This window comes from Diabrotica undecimpunctata, chromosome 2, assembly GCF_040954645.1.
Source record: "Diabrotica undecimpunctata isolate CICGRU chromosome 2, icDiaUnde3, whole genome shotgun sequence".
NCBI classification, from domain to species: domain Eukaryota; kingdom Metazoa; phylum Arthropoda; class Insecta; order Coleoptera; family Chrysomelidae; genus Diabrotica; species Diabrotica undecimpunctata.
In genome coordinates this window covers 48,477,954-48,502,244 of record NC_092804.1, presented here as the reverse complement: position 1 = coordinate 48,502,244, position 24,291 = coordinate 48,477,954, and the positions used below count along the sequence as shown (strand labels likewise).

At 32.3% G+C, this 24,291-nt stretch overlaps 1 protein-coding gene across 2 annotated transcripts in view; it reads left to right on the top strand.

Moving 5' to 3' along the window:
* The window catches only part of RhoGAP100F (Rho GTPase activating protein at 100F), a 539,358-nt gene that overhangs the window by 409,187 nt on the left and 105,880 nt on the right, over positions 1-24,291 (top strand). For both annotated transcript variants that reach the window (XM_072522830.1, XM_072522831.1), the window contains exons 10-11: positions 11,368-11,499; positions 18,750-18,859. In XM_072522830.1, the coding sequence (XP_072378931.1) occupies positions 11,368-11,499; positions 18,750-18,859 (242 nt within the window). The remainder of the gene's footprint in view (positions 1-11,367; positions 11,500-18,749; positions 18,860-24,291) is intronic.

Genomic DNA, 24,291 nt, shown 5'->3' with positions numbered 1-24,291 from the left:
TTCTATTTCGAATCCCTTTATATTTGGTACTACTACCAAAGTTGTCTGTTAGTTCATGTAAAACATACCAGTACATCGTCTACGTATCTCCACCAATACAAAAACTGTTTGAATATATGTTTTGAAATCTTTGTTTCTAGATGGTCCATAAAAATATCTGATAACAATGGGCTTAGAGGATTACCCATTATAAGTCCTGCACTGTTATATTGTTCACACACACTTATAAAGTTAGTTTTTGTTTTTAAACTTACAAATTACGCAATGAAGTGAATTATTTACTTTTAGTAAACATATATATTGTGTAACCATTGTATTTTTTTGTCGATTTTATGCATGTTCTTACGAGACGCATCACGCACAATTTTTTATATAAAAAGAAAGACAATGCTATTTGTTTAAAAACGATATTTCGGCAAACAATAAACTAAATGCATTGTATTTTTTTAAAGAAGCCTATTTCAAAATTCTATAAGTATTCAAAGTATGAAATTGGCATGTGTGAAACTAGCTTAGTTATTTTGTTTATTTATAACACACAAAATTTTTTATATCTGAAAAATTTCCCATGCTCTTCTAGTTAACCGATTTCAATTTTTCGATCGAAGTATTTTTTATATGCTTTTTTATATTTTGAACCCAGCATAATTGTGCAAATTTGCAATTTTTTGCCGATCATCGATTGCAAAATTATTATCCAAAAACTATTAAACCGATCCTAACGAAATTGAGCACATATTTTATTCGTGTTATAAAGTTTTTCTAGGCGAAATATAAAAGCTGTAAGTTATGTTGAAGAGGCCGAAAAACTTTAAAGGATAAATTTTTTCCACCTTTTACTTTTTTAAGAAACGAAACTTTTACTTTTTATATTTTTTTTGTAGGACATTATCTCTCAAGTTATATGCGAAACTTATATTGGCGCAAACTGCAAAAATTTTTCCATTTTTTCAGATTTTGTTAAAGCATACGGTTTGCGACTGGCGCATATCGTGATTTTTGATACAAGGTACATCCTGAAGTGACCTAATATACCAATAATGTGTGTGACTGAACCATGTGATTGTATTTCCGTGTATTGTTTGATTTTATTTTCAGCATGATAAATATGTTACCGGCCAAATGTGTAGTTCCAGCGGGGCATACCTGTTCTTTTTGAGAGTAGCATATTCCTAGGAAACTTCGGCGACAACCATCCTCATAATATTCTTATATTAATCTTATGCTTGGACTATGTGTACCAATTGGCCTTCTGTTAAATCTATTGACTGTCGCAAATTTCATAACCAGGAGAGTTTTTACGTACTACCTATTTCATTTTTTAATTCTACAGTGGTAGTTCAGTCGGTTTGGACAAAAAAAAGTCTTCAACTTGGTTTAAAAAACATTACATGACGAGCTGCCTTAAATTTTAATGATTTAACCTTTATGGAAGGGGTCAAGTAGTGTAAATTCAAAATCGCGACTGAATCCAACCGTTGCATTAGCCGCCATTTTGAATTTAAAGGAGAACTTTTTTGCTTAATATCTCTGCCCTTTTCTACTTTTCGACAAAAAATTGTAGTTACTGAAATTGTTGCACATGCGATTTCCTACAATTTCTTTTTTACAAATTTTTTCGTACGGTCGATATTTTTCGAGTTAATGGGAAAATAATAAAAAGGGGGAAGCATAGAAGCATATTTATCGAATTATCTTGTTTATTCTTAACTTAACGACAATAATGTACATAAACAAAAATGGTGATAACTATATTTTATACAGTTTTGATCTCGCATATTTTTTGGCATAAATCAATATTTGTGATCGTACGTATGCGGTACAGGCGCGAGCATTAGACATTGCGGGAATTGGTTATATAAGAAAAACAGGAAATCAAAACATCAAAATAAACTTATTTTAAAATAAAATTGTAGCTTGTTTTCGATAAAAATAGTAAATTGCATTGCTGGTAGAGAAATAAAAGAGAATACAGTAAAAGTATGTGATAAAATAATGTCATCGAAATTTGTACTTGATAAAGAAGTATTGTATGTCTGTGACTGTCTCTGTCTGTAGTATTATCTTATAATACTCTATCTGAAGTAATAAAATGGACAATAAAAATTGATCATTTCTAGAATTTCTTTGAGATGTGGTGCTACAGAAAAATCCTCAGAATATCGTGGACTGAAAAGTATCTAATATAGAGGTGTTACAAAGAATGAAGAAATAATGTGAAGTCATAAAAACTGTTAAAATTAGAAAGATTCAATATCTGGGTCATATAATGAGGGGCGAGAAGTACGTATTACTTAGATTATTTAGCAAGGGAAAATACAAGGAAAGAGAAACCTAGGACGACGCAATATCCTGGCTAAGAAATTTGAGTGAGTGGTTCGGTTGCAGCTCATTAGAATTATTCAGAAAAGGAACCTGAAGAAGGATTAATTTGGCGAAATACTTGTAAATTATCCACCAGAGCAGAGATAGTCATAATAGAATGCGATGATAATTTTAAGTTAGTATTGAAAGGCTAAGCTTTGTAAAACAAAAAGAGAAATCAAACGATTTCTACTTGGCGAAACCGAATTCAAATCTTAACCACTGTGTTTCCTAAAATTTGCGAAACAAACAGCTGGATGAATTACTCGGCAAGGGAATCTAAAATTGCATTCCACAAGCCGTCCATCCTAGTCAAAATTCGTAGTGAATTCAGTTTCTCGTACTTCCAACGAAGTAAATAACAAAACAGAATGACGGTATTAGATTTTTGTTTTGATAAAGTGCAGCAACAACCGTTGATACGTATTTCGACCTCCTTAAGTCTCTTCAGAACGGTATAGCCACTGCTTCTCTGTGTTTAGAGCAGTGGCTATACCGTTCTGAAGAGACTTAAGGAGGTCGAAATACGTATCAACGGTTGTTGCTGCACTTTATCAAAACAAAAATCTAATACCGTCATTCTGCTAAGCTTTGTATCTAGAAGTAATGCCAAAATAGAATATTTCATGAAATCTAAAGAGTATATACGTGAATATAATCACGAGAAGTCAGTAGGACTATAATTTAGCGACATTAGTTTCTTCTACTGAACATTGAAATATGGATCGAAATCAAACAAAAATATCGAGGAGGACAATAAAAAAACAATACCGAAAACTAATATTAAAAGACGAAAAACATGGATAATTTTGGACAAAAATAGTGAAAATATTTACCTGGGACATAAAAGGAAATCATAATACAATGTTGACAAATATTTTAGGTCTACCAGGTATATGAATAAATAAGTCTCTTGTTTTTGTAACGCTGTAACCTTTGAAGGTGGTTTTTTATTCTTTTACTTTTGCAACAATATTTTTTAATATACATCCGGCTATTGATTTTTTATATTTTAGTAATATAATTTTTTCATTAAAAAATGTTTTCCAATTTTGTTCGAAACGTCTATGGTGTTAAAGATGGCAATGCTTATAACTTAATTTGTTTCGGAAGTGTTTAAGAAGTTGCTACCCTCAAACCGGTCATGAAAATATCACTTTTTTCTTATTTCCTCCACAAACTTTGTGTAGTGGTAAACTAAGTACTGAAATATATCTTGTAAGAAGAACGCCCTCACGAAGCCGAGATACGTCTCAAAGATTTTATTAAGGATATTTATCTCGAGTAGTTTGCGAGACAGAGAGTCTTAAATAAACACATCAGATTTTATTTCATTTTAAAGATGGAACAGTCCTTAAAAATAGAGATAAATGTGATCTTAAAGTCTTAAAAAATTTTACAGCAACAAGTTTTAAAAATCTTACCTTTTATTAAGTAATAAACTTAGACAAAAGAAAGCTCAAGACAAAAGTAGATAAGAATACAAACAAAATCAGAATTTAATATGACTAAATTCATAATAGGAAAATAAACCAAAAAGAGAATAAATCTATGAATTCTAGTAATATAAGGAACATATTGAAGGTCGTAATCACGAAGTGACAGAGAAAATGGGCTATAAAATAAACTCAAACAACACTAAATTTTCAGTCCTTAGTCGTAACCCATATGACAACCTTCTTCTTCTTCTTCTTCTTCTTTCAGTACATTACCCGATTATCGAACGTTGGCGATCATATGGGCAATAATAACGTTGTTTACGGCGGCTCTAAATAAATTAGCGGTGGTCTCTTGATACCACTCTCGGAGATTTTGGAGCCAGGATGTTCTTCTTCGGCCTGGGCCTCTCCTTCCGGCGATCTTACCCTGTGTTATGAGGTGTAGAAGGTTATACCTCTCTGGATGTCTCATTACATGACCGAAATATTGTAACTTTCGAATTTTTATCATTTTTGTTATTTCTGTGCTCTTTTTCATTCGATGTAAAACTATTTCATTTCTTATTCGATCAACCCAACTTATCCGCAATACTCTTCGATAAATTCACATCTCAAAGGACCCCAATTTTTTCATTAATGTCTCTGTAAGGGTCCAGCCCTCCATAAAATACAGCAATGTGGAGAATATGTAGCAGCGTATTATTCTGATTTTAAGATTTTAATTTATAGAAGGCGGCTCTGGCTTTTTCAATGCGTATTTATATTTCTTTATTTATATCCCAGTTATCGTTAACGTTTGCGCTCAAGTAGGTAATATTGTGGACTCTTTCTAACTCTATTCCATACGCTCTGATGTTCGTTGGTTGTAACTCCGTTTTGCTGACAACCAAGTTTTGTCTTAGAAGTATTAAGTTTTAGCCCATATTCATCACATGCTTCGGTTACCCTGTTAATAAGTCGTGGTACTGATGATCGCTGCTGCCTTTCACCACATATAGTGATTCTTTATAATCCCTAAAATCAAGGGATTGCCACTTCCGCCATCCACACCGTACCAAAGGAATTCTTCCCCGCCGTGGCTGCCGTTATGGACTTCCATGACCCTAAATAAGGGACCCTAAGCAGGTACTAGTTTCCCGGGTTAGGAAACACCTGGAATATGCGGAGGGCAGAGATTGATTCATTTTCCCTGATAGGACTATCCAGAGAAGTGCCTACCCGCTACCATATCTAGATGTAGAGCTTTAATTGAATGAAATTAAAGTGGAAAAAGTACATAAAATTACATATTTTGGAACTGTTATAACGGACCAACTAGATCCAGACATAGAAATAAAATGCAGAATAGCAATCACTAAAACTGTTTTCATTAAAATAGACATTTATTTACAATAATCATTTCAGTTTTGAACTAAGACAAAGAAGGGTTAGTTAAGTTCTATATATGGTCTGTACTTTTGTATAGAAAAGAAGTGTGGACACTAAATCGATATAGAATATTACATCTGATCCTTAAACGCAAAACAGTGGAGGTATTGGAAGAAAACAGGTTTTTGGTTAAAAAAGATTCGTGAGCGGACTCAGATTTCAATTGCAATACAATTATTTCATATGGAAGAAGATCAAGAAGCCTTCGCAATGGTGATCACCAATGTCGGATAATATGGTACGTGAAGAAGAAAAAAGGAACATATGAATGTGTATGTTTTAATAAAATAAATGAATATACAAAGTATACTACGTGCCATTTTGCTCTATACAAAAAGTAAAACAAACGACAAGTTTAAGCAAAGAAAAAAGAAAGAGGTAGTGGTACCTATATTCACAAAAAGTATTTATAAATTAATAACAACTGAATAAAAACAAAAGGTTCTTTTATTAAAGCTCTCATCCTGTATAACTTACATTACATAAGGGCCATACATATTTTGCTCAGCTTCCGAAAAATTACTCTCCAGGAAGTTGAGCTAAAGATGTTTTTGAATCATATATTACCAGAGGAATGTTGTACATTACTGGTGAACTTCCTTGGAGTCAGGAAAAAGCTAAATGTTAAGTCTCTGGAACAACTTTGTTCATCTACACTGGTTTGCAGTTTTCCGAAACACCTTTTATATATGAAATGTTAGTTCCATATGTCACAAATGTGTTTAAATGGAAGATGAATGTCAAGAGTAAGTATTGCGATATATTTTTATTTTAAATTTACAAAATTTTCTATATTTTGGCAATTTTAGCCTTTCAAAAAGAAAGCAGCTTCAAAGAAAGCCTTTTCCCCCTAGCGTCCCTTTTCCGCCAATGAAAATTAAACAAAATAAAAAATTCTTGCTTTGAAATTTTAAATGGACCAATCGAAAATAGTAACACTTTTGACATTTAGAATAAATCTACTTTTGATATAAAATTTCGAAATACATATATGCCTAAATTGTGTTTTAATGTTATTATTTGAGTAAAATTAAATATTGGAATTTTATTTAATAAATTCTCTACATTAATTTTCTATATGTCTCATTTTTGAGGATGCTTTCTTTAAAATTTTACAGACGTTTAAAGTTCATCATTTCACCAAAATTTATATTTTTTATTCATACTTCTGCAATTTAAAATTCAGATATTTAAACAATTAGTATAAATTGAGTATTAAAATAACTTTTACGTTGTTTATAAAGATTTTACCAATTGATTTTGCATTAATTATTTACCTGAAACTTTATTTTTAAAAGTTCAAACTTGTATATACTTTTTAACATTAACCCAAAATTATGACTTTAACAAATCATTTGATGATGCTTTCTTAAATTTTATCTAATTATTTCTAATTTGAATCTAACTATTGTTTTTATTATAAGATTGAAGTCTGGTATAACTTAATTTTATATATTTACAAACTAAATTCAAAAATATAGGATGTATACTGCCAATGAAAATGTCTCTCCAAACTACATAAAGAAACTTTGAATGTTTGAACAATCATCTTTCAAAGATATAACTTTTATGCATTAAATTGAAAAGAAACTTCTTGATATTGCTCAAATTTTAAATAAAGATACATATTCATCTTTTTAAATCATGATATGTCTTGAACACCAACAATTATTAAGATATTTTTATATATCTCAGAGTTTGCAATTGTTTTAAAAGAATTCCTGATTTCCTGACTGCTTAAAATATTTGGAAAATACTTTTTGAAGTAATATCTTGACAAACATTATAGATCGCATCTTCATTATATTTCATGATAATTGTTTTGCTACCTTTTTGAGACTAGATCTCGTGTTCGCGCTTCCAGTTTACCCAAAAACTTCTGAGATATTCCCTGTAATACTTATTAACGCGTAAGTTGTAATCTTCGCAGTAAATTTATACCAACTACTCAAAATGCTATCAAACTCTTTAACCTCATATCTGCATCAATTTTAAAAAATTCGTCATATATAAGCTTCGAGCGGATAACCGCTAGTTTTCTCCACCATTTATAAATCTTAATTGAGTTTATCATTAGATCTTTTCCTTTGGTTTCTTTATAGTCTAGTAAACGTATGCCTACTAAAGAAAGATCGTTTAGCTTATTAGAATTCCTTTTATTTGTTTGTAGATAATACATCAAATCTGTCATAGCGTCTTGTCGTACAGATATCAGAAGAGTAAATAGAAGATCCAAATCGATGAATTTAACAGAAATAACTGCGTACATAATTTGCGGGAGAAATCATGTCCGAATTGTAGTATGTCCGGGCTTTATGATCGCTTTTTCTGTCACCGGTTGTAAATACAAAATATTTGAACGTCCTTAACAAGAAAAACGCTATGAGATGTTGGCCTTCTCTACAAAAAAAAATCGATCGCCGATGTAACTTTTGATATTTCATAAACCAATGGCTCCGTTCGTATATGACTTCTTGTTTATTGTAAACACATAAGCTTCAGAACAGTTTCTCATTGTAGATAGAACAGTGGTGCTCGCTAGATTCTCTTCTGGATAATACACATTTTTATAAAGCCTATCATGCAAAGTACTATCTTGCCACGTCAGGTAGTAACAACTATTGATCCAGTACTATATTGTATTAATTTTTAAGAGGTCAGAAGGATGCGCTTTCTACAACTGAGTTTGTGGTATTAGCTTTTCGGCTAATTTTAAGCTATTCACAAAAATATCATTCTACAAGGGTCATCTTCTTACTTCAAATTGTTAAATGTCGGTAAAGTGTGATCGCAATCATTTTATAACCGAGAAGTATCGAATTCGGGTAAATTCTGGGATCCCAAATATTTTAGAGCAGAGTTTCCCAAACTTATCTAAACCACGACCATTTTTTGCTAAAAGATTTGTTCGCGACCCCCCAATTTCCCCCCACTCATTTATTTAATATTATTTGACAGAAATAGCGTGCCTAATTTACAATTATCTGATGGTTTCTCAAATTTAATTTTACTTTACTGTTTAAGTTTAAATCAAAAACAATTATTTTATTTTAATACAATTATTGCGATCTGTCCCACTAGTTATTAGTAGTAGGTACTTCTGCCAGAATAGCATTTACAATAAAAATAAATAATAAGAAGTCGACTGCACATTGTACACCGCGACATATTAGCTTGTGTCTACATCGCAAAACTCTTCCATGATAATCGCGAAAGCACTCGCTCTTAGATGGCACTCTGGAACGTTCCCGTAGCCTCATTTTGGCTTTATATAAGCGGCGATGCCCAACGAAACCTCTGTTTGAATCCAAACAGCCTATGGTGGCGAACGCGGTTTTGAGTAATGAGTAAATATTTTACGACTTACGTATTCCCGTTTACGTATTTACGTCTACGATAAATTATAAATTATGGATAAGTTTTTAAAAAGAAGTGCAGAACCATCTACGTCTGAAAGTGGCAGTAGCAGCAATAAAAAGAAAAACAGATTCTAAATTGATGAATATCTTAAATATGGTTTTACCGTTATTTCCAATAAACCACAATGTGTTATTTGTAGACAAGTCTTGTCAAAAGAAAGCATGAAGCCATCAAAGTTACTTCGACATTTAAATAGCAAACATCCAGATAAAAAAGACAAGCCCGTAGAATTCTTTGAAAGAAAGCTGAACGTCCTTCACAAACAGCAAGACAGTTTTCCCTTGGCAACCACTACTAATGAAAAAACATTATTAGCAAGTTACAAAGTTGCTTATCGTGTTGCCAAAACTAGTAATCCGCACACAATTGCTGAAAATCTGATTTTTCCAGCAGCTGTTGAAATGGTACATATTATAATGTGTGAGGAAAGAGAGGCTGCAAAATTAAATACAATACCTCTGTCAAATAATACTATCCAAAGAAGAATTAGTGATATGGCAAAAGATATTCAAGCGCAAGTTGTGGAAAATCTTAATAAATGCACGTACTTCTCTCTTCAAATGGACGAATCCACAGATATATCTAACTGTGACCAATTCATTACGTTTGTAAGATATGATACAAATAATGGCATTCAAGAAGATATTTTATTTTGTTCCCCATTGGAGACCAATACCACTGGAAAATGTTTACTCGACACTTTTGTGAAACGTACAAGTAAATATGATATTGAGTGGGGTAAATGTAGTGCTATATGCACAGATGGCGCTAAAGCTATGACAGGACATAAATCTGGTCTTGTCGTCAAATTACAAGAAATAATGCCAAATGGAGACATTGTTTTTTACATCGAGAAGCTCTTGCGTCCAAAGCTTTACCTCCTGAAATGGACTTTGTTATGAAAACCATCATTAAAGTTGTAAATTCCATTAAAGAAAAAGCTTTGCAGACCCGTATTTTTAGAAAAATTTGCAAAGACATTGGTGCTTTATTTGAAAATCTTCTCTATCACACCGAAGTAGGATGGCTTTCAAGGGGCAACGTCTTATAAAGAGTATTTCACTTAAGAGCAGAGCTTTTAATGTATTTGAAAGATGAGAAGTCCCCATATGAAAATCAATTTTCCGATCCTATTTGGCTTCTGAAACTAGGTTTCCTTGCTGATATTTTCGGGCAATTAAATATTTTGAACAGTAATTTACAAGGTCGCGACATTAATATAATTACAGCCACAGATAAAATTAAGGCGTTTCTAAGAAAAATCGATTTATGGTCACTCATGGTACCTCACTTGGCAAAAAACAACTCGATTCATTCCAGTGCCTTCAAAAAATTATGGAAAATGTATCCAATTACAGTGCTACAAATTTTGAACAAGGTTTTGCTGACATGCATGTTACTTTGCTCAATTTAAAACAACAGCTCTGTGATTATTTCCCCGAAGAAATTCAAAACAGTTACGACAGTTGCAGATGGATACTAAATCCGTTTTTAGCCGATTCCTTTCAGCATGTTGAAATACTAATAAACATGAAAGAAAAACTTATTGAAATATCAAGTGATGGAATGTTGAAGCTCCAATTTTTTTCCCAGAACTCGGACCAATTTTGGACCGAAAAATGCAGGAATACCCCCAGTTGGCGAGTGAAGCTGTAAAATGTTTGGTTCCATTTGTAACATCATATTTGTGTGAGTTAAGTTTCTCGTCTATGACTGCCATTAAAACAAGAGTTAAAAATCGTCTCGTACTTGAAAATGATATAATTGTGTGTGTCTCAAATACACAGCCTAGATTTGAAAGATTAGTTTCACAGAAACATTCGCATAGCTCTCAATAAGATTATACTATTCGACTTTGTTTTACTCTTTTATTTTTACGAACTTTAATATTTAGTTTTATATTTCGTCTGATAAGTAATTGTTTATTTCTATTTACGGCGTTGTTAAAATAAAAATACATGATCTAACAAAGTGGTGCTTTTGTCTTATTTTGGAAATGTTCGGCGACCCCCCTAGTACCTCATGGCGACCCCCTAGGGGGTCGCGACCCCCACTTTGGGAAACACTGTTTTAGAATAATAGGAGATAGTTAAAAAAAATACTTTTTTAATTCTCATAGTACCAGAGGATTTACCATATTCCATACTGTTTAATAATATCCTACACGTGATTATAATGATTGGCTCTAGTCAATACTGAATTGTTTTAAAATTACTGAAATTTAATTTTTGTTAATTTCTTTAAAAATATTACCAATAATTACCTTTTGTATAAATAACCTAATTATTGCTCTAAGTAGGGTTACCCACGAGATATTTGTATTGCACATAGTACTCTAATTATGATTCTGCTCGATGACTCGATGACTCGATGAGTATAAAAGATGCAATTGTGAACACCAAAAATCCGATTCAATAAAAGAAGCAAAACTATCAAGGAAAGTTAAATTGAGTTGATAAATTGCAGTGGTGTTATATATTGGAAACTTGACTTTTATCTACAAATGAGATTCCAGATCCTAAGTCTTACTTTTTCTTTTTGTAAGACAAACTTCTTACTATAATTAGTTTTCTTCTCTTTATTTGTGTAACTATAATGAATGTACATACACTTACACATATTGTTTAAAACATTAAAACTTTTGAATATGATAATGAAAATTAAACCGTTTGAAACTCGTACAACTCCATTTATAATCATGTCGTTGTTGTTACAGTCGCAGTCAAGGAGCTGCAGGCGGCATTCCTCATAGCACCATTCCCACTTTGGGCCGTCAAAACTCGTTGACAAGTCAAGACATTACCACCAAGTTTAACTCTCTGCCCCGAGACACTAGAGCGGCGACAAGGTATATATAACACGCTATTAATTTAATTTTAATTAAGAATATTGTTAGAATATGTCAACTCGTTTAACTTGCAGTGTTGAACTATTTTATATAGTTCAGGAGCATTTTAATTTAATAATTCACGTTCGTTAATTATCCATATTCAGTGCACGGAATAATTGCTGTCTTCACTATTAACCCTTAACTGTGCTGGTGAAATAATGCACATAGTTGCTGGCAGGGTCCTCAAAGGCCCCAAATTTTTTAACAGTAAAAATACAGTTCTCAAAAATTATAATTTTATTCATAAGTAAGAGTAAGAACAGTACTTTCCTTTTATAATATACTAATCATAAACAATTTTCAATTATATTGGCAGTGTGATCTAGAGATAGGACGTCTGAGGTGGATAGTGGACGTCAAGGTTCCTTGATACCATCGATGAAGACATAAGAAATATGGGAATACGTGCTTGGCGGAGAAAGGTGATGGATAGGGATAACTGGAGAGAAATTTTTAAGGAGGCTAGCACCCACGCAGGGTTGTAAAGCCAGAATAATAATGATGATCTGGGCAAATATATTTCTTGCATCTTTTACACACTGTTTTACCTTTTCTAACCTTACTTCCAGGGCAGAAAGAACAACAAGATTTTCGGATTGGTTACTCATTCTGAAATGTCATCGGTATTTTCTGGCCCAATTATTATCTAATGATGCCTTAAAGTTCACGTGGTAACCTGTCCAGTTTCCTTTGTCACGAATGAAGTATCACCAGTGATTTTTCTAGTGTAAGAAGACGATTTATTCTCCTCTATTCTTTGTCAATTTGACATTTTAGCAATATCTGGCTGTTAGCGACAGCTTTATTTAGAATTTGCTAAAAAATCACCATTATCCAGCGCCTTGTTCGCGGTTTAACAGAATGATTAGTACAAAATTAATGTAATATTCTGATTCAATTTTTGCATTAGTCTGTGTGAGAATGATTTGCAGCATTGCATCGGTCACGAACAAATTGCATGCTTGCAAAAAGTTATTATGATCTATATTTCTTGCTAGTCCTTTTGGCCCCGGTAAATGAACTACCAAATTATACTTACGCGTACGGATGTTTCTGTCAGACTGTTTATGCCATTTATAATTACGGTTTTTGCCGTAGAAAAAATTATTTTTATTTTGATCCAATTTGTTTTGGACATCAGAGTCTCCTAAATATCCTTCTTTTTCGTCACATTATACTTCACATTTTGTTTGTTTGTTTTTTAAAATAAGAAATTGTAACTCCACTTAACATGGTAATATGTTTGTTTTTTTCTTCGAAGACTTATTTACATACGATTTCAATCTAATGGCCGCAATCTCAAATTTGAACGTTAAATCTTTGCTTATATATTATAATGTAACTCATCATAAACTTTTAAGCAATCACTGATGATTGTATGAAGCATACCGAAATATATTTGATTACTGAAAAAAAGAGTAGGTACTCTTGGCTTTATCAATTCAGCTGCATATCCAATAACCCCTTCTTTTGTATCTAACTGATTAGCTGTGATCATAAGTGCATTATATATATATATATATATATATATATATATATATATATATATATATATATATATATATATATATATATATATATATAAAGGTAAACGGTATCGGCATAGCTCGCAACAAAGGAAAAGAATATAATAAAATATGTGTATAAGATGGATATATGTGTATATATCTGAAGACGACCAATAGTCAGAAATACGTATATATGGTTGCCTTCCATCTTATACATATATTTTATTATATTTTTTTTCTTTGTTGGAAGCTATGCCTATGTTACGTGTTCTATACTCTTCTTTATGGCTTGGAAGCGTGGACACTAAAACAAGTCCATCTGAATCAGTTGGCCGCCTTTGAATTTTGGTGTTACAGAAGAATCCTATGAATATCATGGATTCAAAGAATGTCAAACGTGGAAGTAACTAGAAGGATAGGAAATGAGGCGGAAATAATATTAGCTATCAAAAGAAGAAAACTTAAGTACTTAGGACATGTGATGAGAGGGCAAAAATACGCAATATTACAACTTATTATGCAAGACAAAATCCGAGACAAGCGAAATGTGGGAAGACGAAGAATATCCTGGCTTAAGAACTTAAGGGAATGGTTTGAGTGCAGTAGTGCAGAAATTTTTAGAGCGGCAGTCAACAGAGTCCGCATAGCCATGATGATTTCCAACCTTCGATAGAAGATGGAACTTAAAGAAGAAGTTGCCTATACCGTTTACCTTAAAAATGTTAAATTTTTTTGAGAATGTCAATATTGGGACGCCAAAATATGCAAAAAGTTTACCTCTTTTATTCTCGGTTTTTCTCTAAAACTCCCTCCTGTAGAGGGGTGAGTTGAAAGGTAAAAATCGGTTTACTAAGAATCTGTACCATGTATATATAGTAAAATAACCATGTGAATAATTATACATTAGTTAATAACGTAACCTTTGTCTCTAACCCAATTGTTTAAATTCCTTTCTTACCGTGGCCTAGTGTTGTATGTAAAAAAATGCCTTGATGGGCCCCTAGGCGAGAAGAGAGTGACCCTGTTTACCTGTTTTGTATATTTATTTTAATATAAACTCAGACAATCTTTTTTTTACCATGTTGAGTCTGGCTGAATGACTAAAAGTCTATGCCAAAAAAAAAAAAAAAAAAAAAAAGAATCTGTACGCTATAGAAAAAAAAGTTTCAAATAAAAAATGTAGCTAAGATAATTCTAAACAAAAATGTTTATAAGCACTGTTTGTATAGAATTAACCGTTCTCTCACACACAAAGCTTGAAGTGACTGGCGATTCGGATCGGAGTGTCTTATTGGCCAAAATCAAAATGCGTTTTAAAGGTGAAGTGTGCAGCTTTTATATGCAATTTTTATATTTTGCCGCAAATGAATTCAGTTTTTATAGAGGTGTTAAATATATAAATGTTTTTTTATATAAAGAATTTTTATTTAAAAAAAATTATATAAAGCGATTTTTGCTATTTTTTATTATTCTCATAAGATCAATAAAATTTATTACTTTCACGATATCTCATTTTCAATCACTATAGAATTTCTATTTCTAGAGCCTAGTCTTTAAAATATATAGCATAAAATTTCGGATCTGAAATTTAGCAAAAAATGTGAGGCATTTGAAATTGCCTATAAAACGCTTAATTTAAACTTTCACTTTTACAAATAATCTAAAATATTTAAAACTGCTTCTTTGAAATTACGCAAGTACGTTATTTAAAACAACATGACCTAGTCTACAAATTTCGTTTAATACGGTCTTCGTAGAGGCATTTACCGTGACATGCGATTGTTTAAACTCAAAAGCAAAATGTTATTATATAGGTTTATGTTATCGGAAGAATGGAGAACGAGCGAACTAATTTTACTATTTAAAAAAGGAGATAAAAACAGCCAGAAAACAGATGCAATATTCGTTATAAAGCAAATTACTGAGAAATCACTGGAGTATAATAGACCAGCATTTGTGTGTCTGATTGACTTAAAGAGAGCGTTTGACACAGTAAGACTCAAAGATGTAATCCATCTTTTGTATAATAGAGAAGCTTTTCTAAATATTATAAAAACTATCGAAAACATCTACCAAAACAACAAAATAGAAGTCAGAATAGATGGACAACTTACAGAACCTATAGAAATAGGCAGCGGAATAAGATAAGGGCCATTGGGAAATTGAACCCCATGCTCTTTATTTTGATCATGTATGAAATCATCAAAGAAATCAAAATACTCTGTTACGCAGACGACCCAATATTGATAGCCCAAGATGAAGATAGTCTGCAAACTCTGGTTTACAAATTTGACATAGTAGCAAAAGAATTTAATATGACAATCTCATCTTAGAAAACTTAAACAAGAGTAGTCAGCAAAGAACCAGCCATATGTAAAATAGAAATTGATGGCGTCAGGCTGATACAATTTAAGAAACGTGAGGAAAAGCAAACAATGTTCCAATATTTAGTTGTCAGCAGTTTTTGATTATCAAATAATTAATTAGATAGTAATCAATATAAAATATACAATTAAGCAGCAAAAATTATTTCATACATCATAAAAAATGTTTTTAATTTCATATTATTTCATATTATAACAATTAAAAAAAATAAACAAAAGAATTTCGGTAAATTGGTATTATATTCGCAAAATAACTGCACGTTCCAACATATAGTTGTTAGGGCTCGTATTTAGGCAAAATACAAAAATTTTATACGAAAGCTGCACTTTTTACCTTTAAAATAATTTTTGATTTTTGTCGATAGGGTACTTTGATCAAAAGATATCGAATTTTTACCGTCGAGCTGATACACATTTTGATTTCATTGATTTCGCGAGCCTAACTGACATTCAAAATCGCCGATCGCTTTAAGCGTTACTTCTGAGAGAACAATTCATTTTACACAAAAAATACTAACAAACATTTTTCTTCAAAACTATCTTAGCTACATTTTTTAGTTAAAACATTTTTTCCTGCGGGGTACAGATTCTTCTTCTTCTTTCAGTGCCTATTCGTTCCGAATATTGGCAATCATTCTGGCTATAATTATTTTATTGACTGATGCTTTAAATAGATTCGTTGTTGTTGTGGAGAACCATTTCCTCAGGTTCTTCAACCATGATATTCTCCTTCTCCCAATTCCTCGCTTTCCGAATACTTTACCCTGTAGGATTACCTTCAGTAATCTGTATTTAGTGCTGTTTCTCATTATATGTCCGAGATATTCCAACTTTCTCGTTTTAATGGTATACATCACCTCTCTTTCTTTGCCCACTCTTCGTAATACGGTCTCGTTGGTTATCTTGTCTGTCCATGATATCCTTAGAATTCGCCTGTATAGCCACATCTCGAAGGCTTCAAGTTTTTTCTCCATTGCTTCAGTTAGTGTCCAGGATTCAACTCCGTAATACAATATTGAGAAGATATAACATCGTAGGAGCCTTACTTTTATCTCCAGATTAAGATTGTGGCTTTTAAAGAGTTTGGCCATGTTATTGAATGCACTCCTAGCCTTCTCTATTCTACATTTTATTTCCTGTGAGTGATCCCATTGTTCATTTACTGTTGTTCCAAGATAGTTATACTGTTTTACTCGGTCCACTGGTGTATTATTGATAAGTAGTTGAGCGTCTCTAACTTTATTTTTGCTGATGATCATAAATTTAGTTTTTGTTATATTTACTTGAAGTCCAAATCTTTCACTTACTTCATTTACTTTGTTTATCAGTTGCTGTAAACTGTTCAAACTGTCTGCAAAAATAACGGTGTCGTCTGCATAACGGATGTTGTTTAGGCGTTCTCCATTTAGAAGTATTCCATGTTCGCATTTTTCCAAGGCTTTACTAAATATTTCCTCTGAATATAGATTAAATAATATAGGTGAAAGTATACAACCTTGTCTAACGCCTCGTAGAATCTGGATCATTTCCGTTGGTTCACCTCCAAAATTCGTTCTTATTGTGGCTGATTGGTTCCAGTATAAATTTTGTATTATACGCCGATCTTTATCATCCATTTGGGCTTTTGTCAGAATATCCATCATTTTTTGGTGTTGAACTGTATCAAATGCTTTTTGGTAGTCCACAAAGCAGGTGTAAATATCGCAAGTCATATCTCTGCATCTTTAAAATAATACTTGTAGACTAAACAGTGCATCTCTTGTACCTACGCCCTTCATGAATCCAAACTGTGTGTCTTGTTTTCTCTCTTCGCATAGCTTGTATATTCTACGATGTATAATTTTAAGAAAAAGTTTTAATGTATGGCTCATTAGACTTATTAGCCTATATTCTCCGCACTTTTTTGCTCCCTGTTTCTTTGGTAAGGTAATAAATTCTGAAAGTAGCCAATCTTTTGGGATATTGCCTGTGTCATAGATATTATTGAAGATTTTACATAGTACTCTTAAAGATTCATCATCAAGAAGTTTAAGAAATTCAGATTGTACTCCGTCTGGTCCTGGAGCTCTACCTTCTTTTAGTGATATTATGGCTGCTCTTATTTCTGCCACTAGTATAGGTGGTCCTGTTTCCGTAGGTATTGGGGGCTGGTTCTCTCTCTCATCAAAAAATAAATTTCTTATGTAATTTTTCCAGGTATCATTGATACTCTCTTTGTCCACGATTATCTCTCCATTGTCATTAACAAGTTTACTTATTCTTCTGTTTTTACATTTACCTGTAATTTCTCTTACCTTCTTATGCACGTTGAAGTCGTCGTATTTACTTTGGAGAAACAGATTCTTGGTAAATCGATTGTTTCATTTTTACCCTTACGATGGGGCATTTTAGAAAAATGTCAGGTGTAGCTGTGACAAAGTTTTTTGCATCTTTTTTGGGATCCTAAAATTGACATTATCAGCAAAACTCAGCTTGTCCGTATGATTTTTAGAGGTTAAATCTCTGACGACTGGACTATAAAGAAATGAAAAATACGCCTCACATAATAAAAACAAGAACATTTTTATCTCAAATTAAACGAAGAATTCAAAAATAATTTATTATATAAATTATCTCAGTGGTGTACCATTTTTTTCCTTAAATAAGTTGAGACCATTACCCGTATGCACGCAAACGATGAATATAACCTCTTAAAATCCACCATATTTCACTTGAATGTCTTAACAAGTTTCAGAGTAATAAATAAAACCTCAGTTTGTAAGAAAATTTCAGCAACACGTATCTCTGAAAGACAATCATTTGTGGACATACTTTTGTATATTATTTTTTATGCAGAATTACCTCCCAAAGTTTATTGCACTTATTTACTAACACCCTGTATATTATGCAAATATGTGTTATTTAAATGGACTAAAAATCGACATTTTGAACCTCTGTAACTCAGAAATAGTTGATTTCTGAGTCTTAGGACAATAAGAACGTTTGCTTAACATCGCCCAATCTACCTGTTTGCACAAAGTTTCAGCCAATTTAACTAAAACAAATAACAAAAAAATTGTAAATTAGTACCCTCTGTATAACCTTCTTATTGATTAAAATATGGTAGTATAATTTACATCCATGAATACTCTATTTACATAATCAACCAAACAATACTTGATTTAACTTCATAGCAGGACGCCTAATGCAATTTATTACAAAAAATGATCCTTGAGAGCCCCAAGAAAAAATATCAGAGGTGAAATTACAGTATTCCGTGTAAAAACTCTTCTATCTTTTTGCCTTTTATCATGTAATTCTTTCTCTTTTCCCTTAGATTGGCTATGAATAAAAGATTCGGAGATAGAAGCGTGTCCCTTATTCAGGACGAGGCGGACGGAGCCCTTTCAGCACCTGAAATGCCTTCCTCCATACGAAGGGATCGAGGTAAGTGAAAAAAAGGAGACATAAGAATGGGCGGTTACTCGAGATTTTTTCAGGTTATAATAATAAACATAAGCTTGATCTACTTGAACTACTAAATAAACTTTGAAAAATATTTACACAATATGGGAATATTCAAATAAAAATCTCGCTTTTGTTGCTTTATTTTTAGTTAAATTGACAAATTAAGTGTTAACTTCTAGTATAAAAGTGTAAAAAAAAATAAACTGATTATTAAACTAATTCAGATTTCTTTTTTTTTTTAATATGATAGCAGAAGATAAACATCCCATTCATGTTTGTTCATGAATTTCTTTTCTCTAAAAGTAGCTATTTTTGTATACTTTTATCTTATTTTATTAAAAAGTGTAGATATTAATAAAGAGTTATAGACACAGGTATATTGTCGTCAAAAAATTGTTTTTAAAAACAAAAATTTAATGTGTTAAAACTTTGATTTCACAGAAGAGAGCGGCTAAGTTAAATATTTAAATATATAAATAAAAATAACAAAACGTAAAAATATTGAAGAACTGGATCTAATTAGATTAGAATAGATTAAGAGAGGTGGCCTTTCGGCCTATTCCACTGCGACCTTTTCAGATTTATTGTGGTCCTCTAGTCCTAGATAGCATTCTCTAGCCTGACACTTTTTATAAAGTCTAGTAGCTTCGAGACTGTACCTTCTATGTAGCTATTTGCCGGTGGATTTTCTTCTCCTAATGCAAAGAACAGCACATTTGCCAGACTGTCACACTGACATAAAATGTGCTCTGCTGTTTCTTCTTCAAGGTGACAGAATCTGCACAGGTCATCATCTGATAATCACATCAGCTTCAAGTGCCTATTCAGCTTACAGTGCCCTGTTAGAAGACCTACTATGGCCTTGACTGTTTTCCTGTCTTTGCTTATTAGGTCTGCCGTAAATTTTGGCAAATGTTCTCTAATGAACTGTTTCGCCTGTTTTTGTCCAGGTGAATTCCTCCACCATTCCAGAGATTTGTGAGCTACCCATTTCCTTGTAGCCGTTCTTGTTACTGATTTTGCAACTCCGCAGAAGGGTTCCGGTCCAATGAATGGCAATGATGAGCCTTGTTTGGCCATTTCATCTGCTTTTTCATTGCCCTTATGACCCTCGTGCCCCGGTACCGAGGCTACCGTAACATTGCTACGGTCTCTTAGTTTATTAAGGGCACACGTGCAATCCCATACCAGCTTAGAATTGTCCTTTACAGAATTGAGTGCCTTAAGCGCTGCCTGACTATCTGTGAAGACAGATAGTCAGGCAACTGAACAGAACGTTCTTTCCTGCCTTTCTATTTCTTCCACGCAGTGAAGGATTGCAGTTAAATATTTAAATATATAAACAAATAACGAAACGTAAAAATATTGAAGAACTGGAATTAATAATAAATAACAAAGCTACACAGTGTAGAAACAACGTCTTTCTCTTTTTCTTCTTTCTTGGTACTACAACTCTAAGTGAGTCTTGGCCTTGTTTACTATTTTCCTCTACTCTTGATGGTCTTGTGCAGCAATCTCCCGTTGTTGCACCCTCTTCTTATGTACATAAATTACTCGTTACTACATCTGTTTATCTTTTTCTTGAACGAACAACTAACCTTCTGCCATCGGCAGATCCCTTAATGTATCGTACGACGTTTTCTTCTCCGTAGAGTACTTGGAGTTCCTGGTTACGTCTTCGTCACCACTTTCCTTGTATCTCGTCGTCGTCTTAAAGATCTTCTAAGGATTTTCCGTTCTAAGACTAATAATTTTGTTATTTTTTTTGTTCTCTATGTGTCAGAGTTAAAACACACCAGTAAAAGATGACAAACTAAGTTTTACTATCTGTACCTAAATTTTAAAAATTTTAGAATGTATTTGTCCATTATTTTATATTTTATAATATGTGTGTTATTAATGTTGAATGTCAATGCTTTTACAAATAATCTCAACGACTATGTCTCTTGAAGAAGGGATAAAACCATTCCGAAAGCTAGACAAAAAGTCAAAAGAGTGTTTCATTAACATCCCGGCCAATTTTCTGACTGCAACCCTAATAACATGTGTTGTTTGTTTATATCGACAGTCACTAATATCCTGTAATTCTTATATATATTCATATATATATATATATATATATATATATATATATATATATATATATATATATATATATACAAGAAATACTGGATATTATTGACTGTCGATATAAATAAACAACACAGTTTATTAGGGCTGCAGTCAGTAGGTTTGGCCGGGATGTTATAGAAACACTCTTTTGACTTTTGGTCGAGCTTTCGGAATTCTTTTATTCCTTCTTCAAGACACTGTAATTAGAAGAAAGTGTAAATATTTACAACATATCTCAAATTGTCATTACAACTTACTAGTCGTTGAGATTATTTTTCTAAAGCTACGACACTCAACATTAAAAACACACATATAAAATATAACATTTAAAATAATGGACAATATACATTTTATAATTTAGTTGAAAAGTTAAAATTTTAAAATTTTGTTAGTGACATCTTTTCATGGTGTGTTTTGACTGATCCATAGAGAACAGAAAAAAAAACAAAAATAGTGTAATTAAAAAGTAATTAGGAGTTCTTGCTATTATATTAATGGAGGTAGTATCTTAAACCTGTCTTGATAGTATGCAACATGTTTTGTATGCAGGTGTATTACGGTGTGTATATGTAAAAGTAAATCTTTATTTTATTTTTGATGTTTTGTTAGTAAGTAACAATAAATGTTGCTCAATTTATCTATGTCTGACTTTTTATTTTTATACAAGACGTATTAGATTTTATGAAACACATTGAATGAGGTCCGACAACTGACACAGCCATTGACACAGAACACATCAGAGCTACCACAATCTAAAATAACGTATGGTTGCCTACACTATATTCCAGTTCTCACACCTAAGCTATTGAACATTTTCAAAAATGTAAGTGGCTTAAAAATTGCTACTAAGAATGTGAACGGTATCCAAGTTGTACACAAAGACAAAGGATCCTTTCACAATACAGGAGTCATCGAATGTTGTTTATTCTATACCGTGTGCCAATTGTAAAAACGTGCTCATCAATCAGCTCATTATCAACCTGATCTCAATAAAGTATATTACGTAGAGTCTATTATGATACTTCTAAAAACTGTGAGTCTTGGCGTGCTTAACAACATTTCTCTATTCTGCCTTGTCGGATACTTTCCTTCGCCACTGCCAGGTGTTCATGGTTTTAAGATCTGCCTTCCTCTACATCATTTATCCATCTTTTACGGGGCCTTCTTCTTGTCTTAATTACTTTTCCATCTCTGGATTACTTTTACAGCTCGATTATCGTATTTCTAAGTGGACAAGCTAGTTTAGTCTTTGTGACTTTACAAAGCTAACGATATTTACTCGTTGCATTAATTCATCCAGCTCATAGTTTATTTTTACTTTTCACGAACCGTCGCTACAATAGGTTAGTCCAAATATCTTTCTCAATATTTTGCGAATATTTTGGGAATATTGATACCTAATTTAATAAATGGATGTCTGTATTTAGGTAATTTAAAAACAAAGTAATCTAATTTAAATCGTGATAAATTATTAATTTCAAAATTGTATGTATTTAATGTATTAACAAACATTATATAAAATTTTAAAATTTTACCTTGTATCATTCATAATATACTTCTTTGAGATGGGGCTATTTAGTAGCTTCTAAAAATATAATAATATACAGGGCGTTGCAATAAAAATAAAGATTATGGACAATGCTGGGTTTGCATTCGTCACTCTGTATATTTAAATTTATATTTCATAAGCGGTCCATTTTCATTTAAAAAAAAAAATAATGCAAAAGTACGCAAAATATCTATTTATTTATCTATCCTTAAATAACCATAATTCGATTACTAAACCAGTTGTGATAAAAAAAGTTCGTCTCAAAAAATGCGAAAAAATTATTGGTAATTATTATAATTAAATTAAATCAATAATTCTTCTTCTTCTTCCCCTTTCTAAGCAATTCGTCTTGTTGATTGGCAGATTAATACATCTATATACGTTATATTTTCTTCTAATGTCTTCACTTCTATTTTGATCTCTCAGTGTATTTCCTGTAATTCTTCTCAGTAGTCTCATCTCTTCCGTTTCTAGTAGCCTTTGTGAGGTGGCTGTGTCAGGTCTTGTTTCTAATGCATATATCATTATTGGATTTGCACTGGCTTTATAAATACTTGATTTCATCTCAGTGTTAATGTGTTTGTTTCGCCATATGGTCTTATTAAGACATTCTGCCAGTCTATTTGCTTTTTGTACTTGACCATGGTCATCATAGCCGGACAGTGTAATTCCAAGGTTTTTTTATTTCCATTACTTGTTTAATACTAATTCCGTCAATTTTTATTTTACATCTAGTTGGTTCTTTGCTGATAACTATTGTTTTAGTTTTCTGAGATGAGATTGTCATATTAAATTATTTTGCTCTTAACATGAATCTATGGACCTTTCTTTGTTATTGGCTATCAATATTGCTTTGTCTGCATAACAGAGTATTTTTACATCTTTCTTTCCCATACTTTATCCTTTTTGTTTGTTATGATTTCATCCATAATTAGATTGAAGAGCTTAGAGCTCAATGAGTCCCCTTGTCTTATTCTGCTGCCTATATCTATAGGTTCTGTAAGTTCTCCATCTATTCTGACTTCCATTTGGTTGTTTTGGTAAATGTTTTGGTTTTTGAATAGTAGAAATAGTTAGTTTTTCATTCTTTCCGGCATATTGTGTTTTATATTTGTATTAATTATTGTTGTTAATTTAGTTCAAGAGATAGAGCCGAAATTTTGAACTTATCAGTAATATGACATTTCTCTATTGGAATATATTCATTGTAACTGGGTTAAGACTTTACCTTACAGGCGGACGACCCTCGTGGTACAGGGGGTGGCTATACAGGGATGATGTTGTCATTTTTTTCGGAAAAATTAACGATCGATAATATGGCTGAAAATTTGCCAAGAGTAAGATCTTGGTATAACTAGACGAAATCCCAAAGGGAGGACGCAAGAGTGGATACATAAAGGGTGGCGGACAGGGGTGAAGTTGCAATTTTTTGGGGAAAAATTAACGATAAGTAATATCTCCGCTATTTTCATGGGTCATTATTTAGCCCCTAAAAACTCTAAATTCAAAAGGGCGGACAGCTGGGTTGGTACAGAGAGCCAAAAAACGGGTTCAAATGTACCACTTGCCTGCGCATTTTAGGTCTCGGTAAGAATTTTCAAACTGATTTTATTATGATATTTTTATACCGATTGATTTAAAAATTTGTATGCTTACTTCTGTTAAATTCTGAAAAGCGTCAAGTAGAGTTTTCCTCAAAATTTTCTAAAAAATTTCGGTAAATGAAAATTTTCGTATTTTTTTGAGGAAA